Source organism: Electrophorus electricus, chromosome 17 (assembly GCF_013358815.1).
Source record: "Electrophorus electricus isolate fEleEle1 chromosome 17, fEleEle1.pri, whole genome shotgun sequence".
NCBI lineage: Eukaryota > Metazoa > Chordata > Actinopteri > Gymnotiformes > Gymnotidae > Electrophorus > Electrophorus electricus.
Genome location: NC_049551.1, coordinates 8868995 through 8881863, shown reverse-complemented (window position 1 = coordinate 8881863; position 12869 = coordinate 8868995). Strand labels below are relative to the sequence as shown.

The following is a 12869-nucleotide window of genomic DNA, read 5'->3' as shown; positions in this document are numbered from 1 at the left end:
CCTTCTTGACACCAAGCCATCCTCCAAAAGCCTTCAGATGCACTCACACCTGTCTTCTGCCATTTCTGATCAAACTCTCATCCAAGGGAGTGGGTTACTGTAGTCCTTAATGCTAGAGAGACCAGCAAACCACTGTCTAAGACATTATAAGCAATCACTCCTATATGTATTCTGTGCATTGAAAATAAACAGCAATATAACCTAACAGGATAACTTCACTTAAATTCCACATTACTCTTTATATAAAAGTAATTGATTAGAGAATAACTACTATGATCTTACCTTCACAGGCAAAGCTCAGAGAAATCAACTTGTCTGCTGTACGCTTCATGGAGGAGCTTGGAGAAGACCGCTTCGGAAAGGTCTACAAAGGTCACCTTTATAGCACGGCACCTGGAGAGCAGACTCAAGTAGTAGCCATCAAGACAGTAAAAGACAAGGATGAGGGGACCCTGCGTGAAGAGTTCCGTCATGAGGCCATGCTCCGTTCACGTCTTCAGCACCCAAATATCGTGTGCCTCTTGGGAGTGGTGACCAAAGAGCAACCCATGAGCATGATCTTCAGCTACTCAGGCCATGGTGACCTACATGAGTTCCTGGTCATGCGTTCACCACACTCTGACGTTGGCAGCTCAGACGATGACAAAACGGTTAAGTCGGCCCTTGAGCAGGCGGATTTTCTGCACATAGTTACCCAGGTGGCAGCTGGAATGGAGTACTTGTCCAGTCACCATGTGGTCCACAAAGATCTTGCTGCTCGGAACATCCTGGTCTGTGAGAAACTCAATGTGAAGATTCTTGATCTTGGGCTTTTCCGTGATGTCTACTCTGCTGACTACTACAAGCTGATGGGCAACAGTCCTTTCCCTATCCGCTGGATGTCTCCTGAGGCCATCACATATGGCAAATTCTCCACCGACTCGGATATCTGGTCCTATGGCGTGGTGCTGTGGGAAATCTTCAGCTATGGTCTACAGCCATACTGTGGCTACTCTAACCAGGATGTGATCGAGATGGTACGCAACCGACAAGTGCTGTCCTGCCCCGATGACTGCCCTGCCTGGATCTACACACTCATGCTGGAGTGCTGGAACGAGTTCCCTGCGAGACGGCCACGCTTCAAGGACATCCATGCACGCTTGCGCACCTGGGAAAGCTTGTCCAACTACAACAGCTTGGCACAGACCTCTGGAACGAGCAACACAACCCAGACAAGCTCGCTCAGCACAAGCCCTGTCAGTAACATCAGTGCTGCACGTTACATCAGCCCCAAGAAGCCCTCACCCTTTCCCCAGCCCCAGTTCATGCCCATGAAGAGCCAGATGAGACCCATGGTACCGCCACAACTTTATATCCCAGTCAATGGCTACCAGCCTGTGCCAGCCTATCCATACCTTCAGAATTTCTACCCCATGCAGATCCCCATGCAAATACCCTCACAGCAGATGCACCCACAGATGGTAGCTAAGGCAGGTTCACACCACAGTGGCAGTGGCTCCACCAGCACAGGCTATGTTACCACAGCGCCATCCAATGCATCAGGCACAGAGAAAGCCGCCCTCCTGAGTGAGGATGCTAAGGCAGCTGAAGAGAACATGGCAGATGGTGCTTCCCAGAATGGCCTCCACAATGAGGACATGTCTGTCCCAGAAACTGAGCTTCTAGGAGACAATGACAGCCCACAAATGGATGACAGTGAAATGCACTCAGAAGCATAGGAAGGCTTTTGAGACCCAATGGCAGCAGGAGCTGTCCTGTGAAGTGTGACTTTTGTAGTGTCTGCCAGTTGAGTATCAGTATAAAAAAACAAAGAGAAACCAATGATTGAGACAAAAACTGAATGTTATTTATGGGGTTTTGGCAGTCTCCAAAACATGTTTTTCATTTTTGAGGCTGTACCTCTAGGACTGGTGACAAATAGATATATTGTTTAGCTACTCTTAGTGGTCTGCAATGAAGAATCTAAGTCTAACTTCTCCCTTTTCCACAGTCATTGAGTTGCATATATAACATGGAAATTTTTTTTTAATCAAACATGTTGCAAAGCCATTCAGAAGAATTTGTGTTCTTACTGTTGCTGTGCAACATGAAACATTGTATCTTTTTTATAAGGATTTTGTTGTTACCACCAAGTTTTATCTTTTGTTTTCTCCAGTTTTTTGTTCTGCTTTCAATTCAAGACTTCATCGTATAGGAAAGGCCAGACAATCCGAGTCTCTGTCTCATTCTTGGTAATGTGAGAATGAGACTCCTATGTTTAATGCATTGATACTTATATGTCCTGTTCCAGAATCTGAATCTTGAGTAAGATAATGGACTGCCAATTTTTACGTGACTGACTTAAAACTCTGCAACACACACTGCCGCACAGATGTTTTGTAGAAAAAGTGAGAGGTCAACAGATCTAGTTGCTTTTAAGGTGCAAAAACTTGTAAAGATTTGTAATTTATGTCAGTTTTTCTCTTAAAGAAATTAAGTGATTTTTATTTTCTTTTTACTCTCTTAATTTTTGTTTAGCCAGCGGTATTACTTAAATTGTGTTTTAAACCAGATATTTGCTTTTTACCAAGCTGTCATAACAGAATTTAACCATATATTGTGTACATCCAGAGATATGGAGTGTCAAATAAAGGGATATGTGGCACATGTTGTGATTTTTTTTTTTTTCACCCCTTACAATTTGTATTGTAAAATTCAGGTTCACTTGTTTGAGCAGTCTTGATTCACTGTTCTAGTTATATTGTCAGGATTGTCTTTTTTTTTTTTTTTTTTTTCTCTCCTCTCAAACAAAACGAGTATGGTTTAGTTGACATTGCATTTTCCATGCAAATGAAAATTTAAATGTCCATACATGTCAGTCTCTAATAACGCATTGAGTTTGTTTTATGAGTATGTTAATAGCCAGAAGAGCAAAAAGAATTGACCTTCGCATCATTTAAGTGAATACAATTTGATACCTAGGCCTCACTTGCTAAACAGTCTACGCATGTTTAGCCCATGAGAATCCTCGAGTGTTGCTAAAAACATGTCTGTGTTTCATAAATTCACCTTAATTACCTCTCTATAGGCAAAATGTCGGAAATGTCCACATACCGTTATTACACATGCGCAGGAAGTCATACCTGACTACGGGCAGCATTTTTTTAAAGTCTGTCTCGTGTCAAGTCAGGAGTCAGGAGTCAGGAGCTAACAGAAGGGCATCAACCATCCAAGAATGTAAATGTGTAAGATAACCAATGGCCTGCGCAGTGGGCGTTAATATAGTTTGCGGTTCCAGAAAAGGTGTGACTAAACCATATTTAACAGACCTCTTCCTTCTGATTTCTTTATTTCTAAATTTGTACAAACCTTTAAAATAACCGGACACGCTCAAAATGCTAATTTTTGCATAAAGCTTGCTTCGTGTTAAATGAAGTGGCCAACATCAAGAGGTTCATGTGTTATGTTATATTTCTGCCACGATGACATCTCTCGCTTGTTGCTCTGCGCACGATGAGCCTGTTGGTGTTAACGACTTGCGGACCAGTTACAATAGCTTCGCGAACTCCTTGCAAGGATCTAAGGCTGGTAGAATTGTGAAGGCAAATGGCACAACACGTCGAAGAAGAGAGTTCACACCAGAAGAACAGAAAGACGACAACTACTGGCTCAAACGTAGTCGAAATAATGAAGCTGCAAAACGGTCGCGTCAGCGCAAGCGCATGGAGGAATATTTCTTGGAAACACGCGCCGTTGAACTTCTTCGGGAAAATGAAAAGCTGAAGGCTGCGCTTTCTGCAGTTCATTATCATGGCCTCGGTGTAAAATATCCTCTTGGTACTATAGTGGAATATCCCATAGCGCAAGAACTGCCAAGAGATGCTTATCTGCGTTCTTTGGTAGAGTTCTCTGGCCCTGCGGCGCTGACCCCATTGGCAGAAACCAACTGTTTGTCTTATGCTCTCTCTGGCCGATGCAGATCAGACAATATAATGCATCGTTTCAGTTCAGCCTACGATTCTGTTTCCTTCGCGGGGATGACCACTGCTCCAATCATGCCGAAAGTCGCTCTCAGGGGAGACGTCCGTGAAAGAGGCTGGAATGTCGGCAGTCACTCGGGAATCCAAGCGTGCAACGATGGATGTAGTCCCGCAAATGTACTTATACCCGTTGCCTATGAAGTGTCCCAGAGGAAAGGAGTGCATAGCAATGTCCTCTCCACGATGGACTCATCCCAGGACAGTTTTTCGGGTGGTTTTTCATTAGGTGGGACTATACCGAATTACTCACAGCTAACTGCCTCAGCGCCTGGCCGTGTTACGCGTATTGTGATGGATAAACCTTTCACCGAAGATAGTGCTCCAATCATTGCAGAGGCCAAAGGCATTCGTAAAGAACTTAAAACCATTAAACAAACAGAACGTGTGTCTATGAGCCCACGTCTGCCACACAAATTGCGCTACAAAGTTAATAAAGCGACACATGGAGAGAATGAATTGTAGATCACATGGTCTCCTCGTCCTGGCAATTCTAACCATGATGTCTGAGAATAAAGTAAATTGCATTGTTCCAGGCAAAATGTACGCAATATTGACGGTAGTCAATAGACGTTGAGCTATCTATTTCAATTGTCTAATCTATAGGGTAATTTATCGGTGAAGATAGAGTTAGGAAACGTGTTATTTTTTATTTTAATCACTGTACAAAATAATTTTCAAATAAATACATTTCTTCCATCGATCGCCAGTTTCCCACTGTGTCTCTTTTACAACACATTACGATGCTGTCCTGAGATAGTCCAAGAAATAGATGTGAAATCTTTGCTAGTTCACGCTTGTTCATGCCATGTCATGCAAACTATGGAGAGTGGAGATTGTGTTATGATTACGTTTGTAATTAAAATATGTTGATGTGTGATAAATATTACTCTATTGAATTGTGATTTAGCACATTTTAGATCGATAGATCTTAAAATAACTGCACACACCTTACACTGTGTCCTTTTCATATGAAATCGTGAAATACGTGTTTATGAATTATATATATAGGTACGGTAGGCCCACCCTATACGAAAGCATGCTTTGACGATGGCTGCGAATCACGAGTCACCACTCCGGTGGTGGAGTTAAGTTCCCCTCACTATACAGCTGAGACACTGACTGTCTTCAAAGACTGAAGACTCGCCTCTTCATTAAGTCACCGCGAACGTAAATATACACTTAAATATACTTATTTCTGTTCTAGCCAAGGTTTTAATCTGATAGTATTCTTAAACACTAAGTATGCTAGCATGAGGATATGATTTAATTAAGAGTACAAAATACTTAAGTAACTCGCTCTGGACAAGGGCATCTGACAAATGCTATAAATGTAAATGTAAATGTGAGAGCTATTAATCTGAGATCAAGCCTGCAGCGTTTCATCCAGTATTAAAGTTCGTCCTCAGATGTGTTGTGCAATACGTCACATAGACCAGGGTTGTAGGCTATATCCTATCAAATTAACAGTCAAGAGAGTAGACTACAAGAGCAGATACTCAGTAATACAGGCTCTAACATCAGGTAGGCCTACATTTTTCATGCCCAGTTCGAGTCATACCCCGAATGAGTCACATCTATATTGACAATTTTATATTTGGGTATAGTTCATTTTCTTTACTTTCAAAACATGTTTAACTGTTTTATTGGGGGAAATAGTTATTTCGGAACCACAAGTTGTAATCAACAAAAATAATCACCGATACTCACATCAGCGATACTGACATTTAAGACTCTTGCATTTTCCTTTAGAAACAGAAGGTGGCTCATCGTTCAGGACCTGAACATTGAAACATGGATGCGCTCTAGTGCTCTGTATCTGAAACAAAACTTAGGAGGTCGCTGTTGCTGTTTTTGTAAGAGCTGCAGTTGTCTACACCTTAAAGACACGTGAGCGGGTCAAATCCGTGAAGTGCTCCTCATTTAGGTAACGATTTCCAAACACGTAAGTGTCACATTTCACAGTGCGTAGGATGTTGGTTCGCTTATGCATAAATGATCTAACTAGATAATAAACCTCATGACATAATGTCATTTCATGGATCACTTTTTTTTGTGTAGCTTAAATGTTATACCACCACGTTTTTCGTGACTTTCATTCTTTTATTTAATAATCTTTTCATTCTAAATGCTATTCTTTTTTAGTTTGCGTGGCAAGCTGCTTGTGTTAAGTGCTATTCTTTCAACTGCAGTTCTCCCTTGGGTCAGTGATTCTCTGCATGCCTGTCCAACATACAGTAGAACCTCAAGTAGAGCTCATTCATTTGTATTAGACTGTTGATGTATCCATAAGAAAAGCGAATCATTGGTTGAAATTGGAAAATGCTGGATTCCAATTGGCTAGGAGGCATGTCAGTAACTGCTCGCTGCCAATACACTTCTTCAGTGACCTACTAACACAGATCCATGAGGCAGCAGTCACTCCGGGAGGAAAACGCAAAGGAGAAACAAGGAAATATTACCTCACAATTATTGGAATTTTATTGTTGCAGATGAAACCAGTGTTGCTTTTTGTCTTTTATATACGCCGTTTCATACTACGGACTATATGATTGAGCTTGTGTTAATTAAAGGTATGCTTATTTTTCTTTACTTGTATTACAGTGAGTCATCCGGACAGTTGCTAGTTTGTTTAGGCTATTTTAGCAGATAGTCGTATACATTGGGTATTTTTGGTGACTATAGCCTAATACTTTACTGTTTCTGAAACTGTAATTCATCTACCCTATGAAAAATATTTCATAAGTAGTTTAACCAAATAAATATTCTCACTAAAAACTTTCCCCCCTCCCCCCCAATAACTGCACTGGATTTGGCAACAGTTTTAAACTCCTGGGTAATTTTTGTGATAACTGCTTAAACAGATTCATACTGCACACTTTGCCAGTAGACACGTAAGAATTTGAAATATGTAAGTTCGAAATGTTATCACAGCAACTGGAAAGGCATAGTGACCCAGACATATGTGGGTGGGGGTGTTACACCGCTGACACTGTGGATTGGACTAGGTCAATATTTACAGGACTTGTTTTTTTTTGTTTTGTTTTGTTTGTTTTTTTGTCAATTCAGGATGCCTAATCTCTTACAAGACCTAATTTATTACAAGTGAATTTGTACTTCCTCGTTTGTTTGTTTTTATTTTTAAACCTAGGTATAAACAGACACCTGAAATCGCTATAAACGCATGGCTTCGTTCCAATTTTCCCGTCTATTTAAGGTGATAGATTATTATACATGTAATTACTGGGTAACGACCATATAATTTGAATGCTTTGGATGAATACTGGTCACGCATATTATATTCTTTATTCTTTACAAGATAGCCTAAAGGAATCTGGGGAATCGAGGAGTTGTGAATGAACACTAAGCGATGCTGTGCGTAATCAAAATAGTCAGCAACGTTTTCTAACAAAGACTTTTACGCCAGTATTAACTTTGGTTAATTTTGAACACATTTACTACCGTAGCCTTCTAGCGTTCTAAATAGGGCACATGTCGAATGCCATTATAAAACCTTTTATCGACGTGGGTTATAGCTCACAAGGCCTGTCAAAAACATCAGCATTGTTTCGGTTATGATTGTCGTAATTCTCTTTTTTAAACATGTACTGTCTTTTAATAATAGAACAATACATACTCAAATAATTGTTTAATCTCATAGATATTGCAAGAAAGTAAGATATTTGATTTCAAAAACCCAGTGCACACCTGAAATCTACGCTAAGCGTTAATCTGTAACCAAACAAATTGTTAAAGCGAGACAAAGACTTCCCCCCGTATTACGTTGTTGAATACGCTTCCAGGTGAATATTTAATTTTATCCTTGCGTGTTTACTCTGATGTTTCAGTTCAACCACGTGTGATGATTATGGCTAGTCGCATTCCTTTGTTCCGTGCTCCCAGGAGGTAGCCTAGCCCAACCTACGCGTTTAGGCTGCAACCTCAGTTTAAGGAAACTTGAAGCACGTAGCAGAGTTGTTGCTGGGTTATTTTTTATAACATATAGGAAGGCCAGATACTGTAGCAGACCATTTTTCGGTCATTCGCTATATATTACTTTTATTGACAATTCCGAATTTGTAGCTTGGGCTATTCGAAAGCCTTTAGCAAAGCAATTGATTGTTAGGACCGACACGTTGAAGGTCATTGCCATCAACCCATTTTTAGGTTTTTTTCTTCATCCCGACGGAATGAACAAATATTGTTATATGGACATATGACATAACCTGTATCTCTTTAGTATTTCTTGTATATTTTGGAACTTAGTGGCCTGGCTTAAAATAACCTTTAATCATTTTTAACGTGCCAGTAAGTGCTCTGTTTCAATGTACTTTTTGCGTAACCGACCTCCGGCGATGACATCATTTTAACGCTTCCATGGCGCTTCGCGCTAAGGCACTGCATAATTTTAAATCGGCGAACGAAACTATTTCCTGAAAAGTTAGTTATATCTTCATAAATGACACTTTCTTACACTTTCTTACACAAGACTATAGGTATCTTAGACGGGTGACCAAATTATACTGAGTTCACGTAACTATCAAAACCACAGAAAATTACATGTCATATCATTATAGTGTCAGTCAGGCCACTAATCAGTTTTTTCTTTTTTTAAAATATTGATTTTAAGATATTCATATGTGTTTCAGTGTGCTTGTGGCATTCTGTGTGTTTGAAGTGAAAATAAGATTCTGTATGTATTTCAGTGCTTTTGAAAGTTTTTAAGACGGCATGAGTTTGTTACATGCAAAAGCACAAATATATGGTTACATATCATGTACCCATTTATTGACTGTTAGAAGGAGATGGAGGTACATTTTCTGGGAAGAATATACCCAACATATAATCACAGAAATGATTAATGTTGATTAAAATTAGCCCAAATTATCTACTAAGTCATCAACAGAAATAGAAAACTGTGATATTAAGCAATGGAGTGCCAGCAACTGAGTTAAATTTACATAATATTGCTTATCAGCTGACAAGCTGCTGAATCCTATGAGCCACTAGCAGGAGTGTGTCTAGTTGAGACTCAGTGATGTCATGGTTTAGAACCACTGAGAAATTCAAAGACGGAGAGCAAAATGTACTGCTGTCAAGAGCATAATGCTGTAATTACTCAATGAACCTAGCTCACAGATGTACATTTATCATATGTAGAAACCACTTAAACTCTTAAAGAGAATTTATCTTTTGTTATTGGTATTATATTTGTTTGTTAATGTATTGTTCAATTATATTTATTTCACTGAATTTAATTTTTTTAGAACTTTGTTGTCAAGGAAGAATATATACAGTGATTAGTGATGTGGGATATAGTCATATAGGAAACATCAGAGATTAAAATTAAGATATACACAGGGAACCATTTATCAGTTGCTTTATCGTAAAACCCATTTAACCCTACCCTGTTGTAATAAGAGTTCAATTGTGTCAATAAACCTCTTTTGTGGGATGTATGATAATTTGTCATTGTCTGAACCTGATGAATACTACTTGTGATAACCCCATAACTTTGAATGAGTTATGTTAGATGATTTATACATGCCTTATATAAAAAAATGCACTTCTTCTTGCATGGAATAAGTACAGTCAGGAATTGTCAAAGAAAAAATGGCATAATACTTATTGCTTATTTCTGTGTATTTGATTTCTGAAAACAATTTTTGCATGCTCTTTCTTCAGGTTAACAAGAAATAAATCCCTGCCTGGAATTATTAGCAGACACCAATGACATGTATGGCACCGCTGTTGGTTTATCATGAAGATGCATCTGTTCAGCACAACTGATAACTAATGAGTTTATGCAATCTGGGCCACACTGTAATATGCAGGCCATTAAGAAAGAGCCATCATATGGTGGGGAGGAAGCCCTGGTCTTAGCCATGGCTTTGCAGGGCACAGACAGGGACTTGATCAATCACAAGCTGTCGAGCCTGCCGTTCAAGGCTAAGACGGCCACATGCCGTAGGAAGCGAGAGTTCATCCCAGAGGAGAAGAAGGACACCCTGTACTGGGAGCGAAGGCGCAAGAATAACGAGGCAGCCAAGCGCTCACGGGAGAAGAGGCGGCTCAATGACATGGTGCTGGAGAGCAAGCTGATGGCGCTGGGAGAGGAGAATGCATCACTCAAGTCTGAGCTACTGTCTCTCAAGCTGAAGTTTGGTCTGGTGAGCTCGGCTGTCTATGCTCAGGAAGTGCAAAAGATCTCCACCTCTACCAGTGCCCTCTACCGGGACTTTGTGTCACCTGGCAGTGCCAAAGGCTCCTACCCAAGAGAGCTGGAGTCATCGCGACTGGGTGGTAGCTGCATATCAGTCATTAAACAGTCCCCGCACAGCTCCTTGTCAGAAGGATCTGATTCTGGCATGGTGACGCAGGGTGGCCCACTAGTGAATATCTGCAGGACTCCCGAAATCATCAAGCAAGAACCTCTAGAAAGTAGCAGCTATACCAAGGACCGAGCCAGTCCCTTTGAACTGTACAGAAATTATGTGAATAGTCCTTTCCCTGGAGGCTACTCCCAACCCTCCCCATTCCTGCAGATCACCAGATCATCCAGCAACTCACCAAGGACCTCTGACGGAGACGATGGAACCGTGAGTAAGTCATCAGATGGAGAGGATGAACAGCAGGTACCCAAAGGTCCAGTGCCATCCACTGCGGACCCAAGGAGTGTGATAGTCTCTGCCCTCAAAGTGCCAGACTCCAATGCCTCAGCTTTGCCCCACAAACTGCGCATCAAAGCCCGGGCCATCCAGATCAAAGTGGAGGCCATAGATCCAGACTATGACTCCCCAGGGAAGTCCTCTTGCCCCATTGACATGTCTGCAACGGGATGCTACCAGATGAGTCAGGGATCTGCCACTGAGTACCAGTCCACACTAAGCCCACTGTCCCTGCAGGTAAATAATGTCCAGGACTGGATCCACCAGCCAGAATACTGGCACAAAGACCACAGGGAGGCTCCACCAAGTGGCTGCCAGAGCAGACTTTCCCCTGACCCAGCAGAGCCTTTGAATAAAAAACTAATTGTTGACATTAAAGAGTCTGAGAACTTGTACTTGAAAAGGGGCATTGCTGACCTGTCGGCAGAAGTGGCCTCCCTGAAAAGGATGATTGCAAGACGACAGGGGTCTGTTATTGAGTCCACCAAAAGCACTACTGAACATGACTCAGTATCAAAAGGATGTTACTCAAACTGAGGCTTCTCTGTTTGCACAACACCTGTTTTTCACTGTGTCTGCTACTGCACCACGCAGTTGAAATGGTGTCTAAAAGCTGCGGTTCATTGAGATGAATAGCGGTTTTGCGCACTTAGTGTTGTACTTTGGCGTGTTCTGTTGATGACTCCTTCAAGTAGCCAGAAGCCAAAATGTTAGGCTATTACATGCAAAGATAATGCTCTCTCAAAATTTGTTGTACATTGTATGTTCTTTTTTGTTTACAATAAATATATGTAAGCACTGAAGCACCATTTTGTCTTTTTCACCTTTCCAGGATGTTTGAAAGAGTGTATTGTACAATGAATCATCTGAAGGTTTTGAATGAACTGCAGCTCTATACTGACAGTGCATCTTTCAAATTTTGTTTACCTTTGTCATTTCTATATGGTTCACAGTTTTTACCCTGGATTTTATTTAAATGAACTGTAGGTAGCATTTTTCATGTTGAGAAACTCATGTTGATAAACAATAAAATGAACATTCATGGAATGGGTTGTAATATTGTGATGCACAAAAAAAATTAGGTTCATGTTTGCCATGAGAAAGCTTGGTATTTCCACAGTAATCTGTCAATGTGTTAACTGTATACTTCTGTGTCAAAGCTAGCAGTGAGGCAGTAATAGACTGCACCCGTATGGAAAATTGGCTCTGGCACTTTGGCATGTTCTTGAAGGTAAAGAAAATTACAGAAACAAATCTGTAGGCTATAGTGATATATAGCTAATCTTTAAAATCTAAATGGCTGAATTTTAAATGACAAATAAGCGCAATAATATCCTTTAATATGATGGGGGAGTCATACTGTGGGATTTAGGAAATATGAATATTATATTCATATACTGAATATTACATTCTACAATTCGAATATTATTAAAAAGGTTATGTTTTATCCTCACACCTAACCACCAAGCCATTATGTGCACAGTATTTCAAATTAAGATTGCTGTAGCCTCTAATATTAGAGGCGCAAGAAGGCTAATTCATCATGGACCTCAATCAGCTAATATACATGAGGACTGATAAGCAGCTGATAACTTAATGGAAACTCTTGTGAATTTTATTTGTGAATGTTACTGTCATTCCATGAAGATTTCATTAACATTTTTATTATTTGATGGTTAGTGCTACAAATATTACAGCCTATATAATATGAAATTGGTCATTTGGTAAGATATGTTGGTATCCCGATTCACCTTTTTCAGTCAGCGAAAATATAGAGCAGGCAAGAATTTGCCTTACATTTACGTTATTAAGAATTCATTTAGCACTATAAAAATAGGCCTACACTGGGCTATCTAAAACTTCGAAATGAAACAGTTTTGCTTTATCAATTTAAAGTGATTTCCTAGCAGCATATTTTGCACAAAACAAAGGCATAGCTTTATAAAGTAACCAAGAATCAAATCCTACAAACACGGGACATGCAGTATAAGTGAAATTAAAAGTAGACAGGGATGAGCTGCTTTGACTGCGGGTTTGCATAAATTTCTAACGCACTAATGCATTATTTTCTCTGTTATGCTCTGTATGGGGCATAACAAGTGTTCGCAGCGTGCTAAGAGGTTAGCACGCTATCGCAGAGATCCGTGCCCGAATCCGGATGGTTAGTGGACGGGTCCACGCAAGC

General features: G+C 40.4%; 2 protein-coding genes and 1 long non-coding RNA gene across 5 annotated transcripts in view; 2 read left to right on the top strand and 1 right to left on the bottom strand.

Annotated features, from left to right (window-relative positions):
* Window positions 1-2644, top strand: part of ror2 (receptor tyrosine kinase-like orphan receptor 2) — a 60774-nt gene extending 58130 nt beyond the window's left edge. For both annotated transcript variants that reach the window (XM_027009002.2, XM_035535440.1), the window contains exon 9: window positions 291-2644. In XM_027009002.2, coding sequence (XP_026864803.2) covers window positions 291-1718 — 1428 coding nt within the window. In that variant the 3' untranslated portion in view covers window positions 1719-2644. The remainder of the gene's footprint in view (window positions 1-290) is intronic.
* Window positions 1-12869, bottom strand: part of LOC113576743 — a 43296-nt gene that overhangs the window by 15130 nt on the left and 15297 nt on the right. The window lies entirely within an intron of this gene.
* On the top strand, window positions 5844-11731 carry nfil3 (nuclear factor, interleukin 3 regulated). 2 transcript variants are annotated; one of them, XM_027009004.2, is made up of 2 exons: window positions 5844-5961; window positions 9702-11731. In XM_027009004.2, exon 2 carries the CDS (start codon window positions 9821-9823, stop codon window positions 11219-11221), a length of 1401 nt encoding a protein of 466 aa, XP_026864805.1. In that variant the 5' UTR covers window positions 5844-5961; window positions 9702-9820; the 3' UTR covers window positions 11222-11731. The 2 variants fall into 2 exon arrangements, with proteins under 2 accessions (XP_026864805.1, XP_026864804.1); XM_027009003.2 differs by lacking the exon at window positions 5844-5961 and adding an exon at window positions 6400-6589.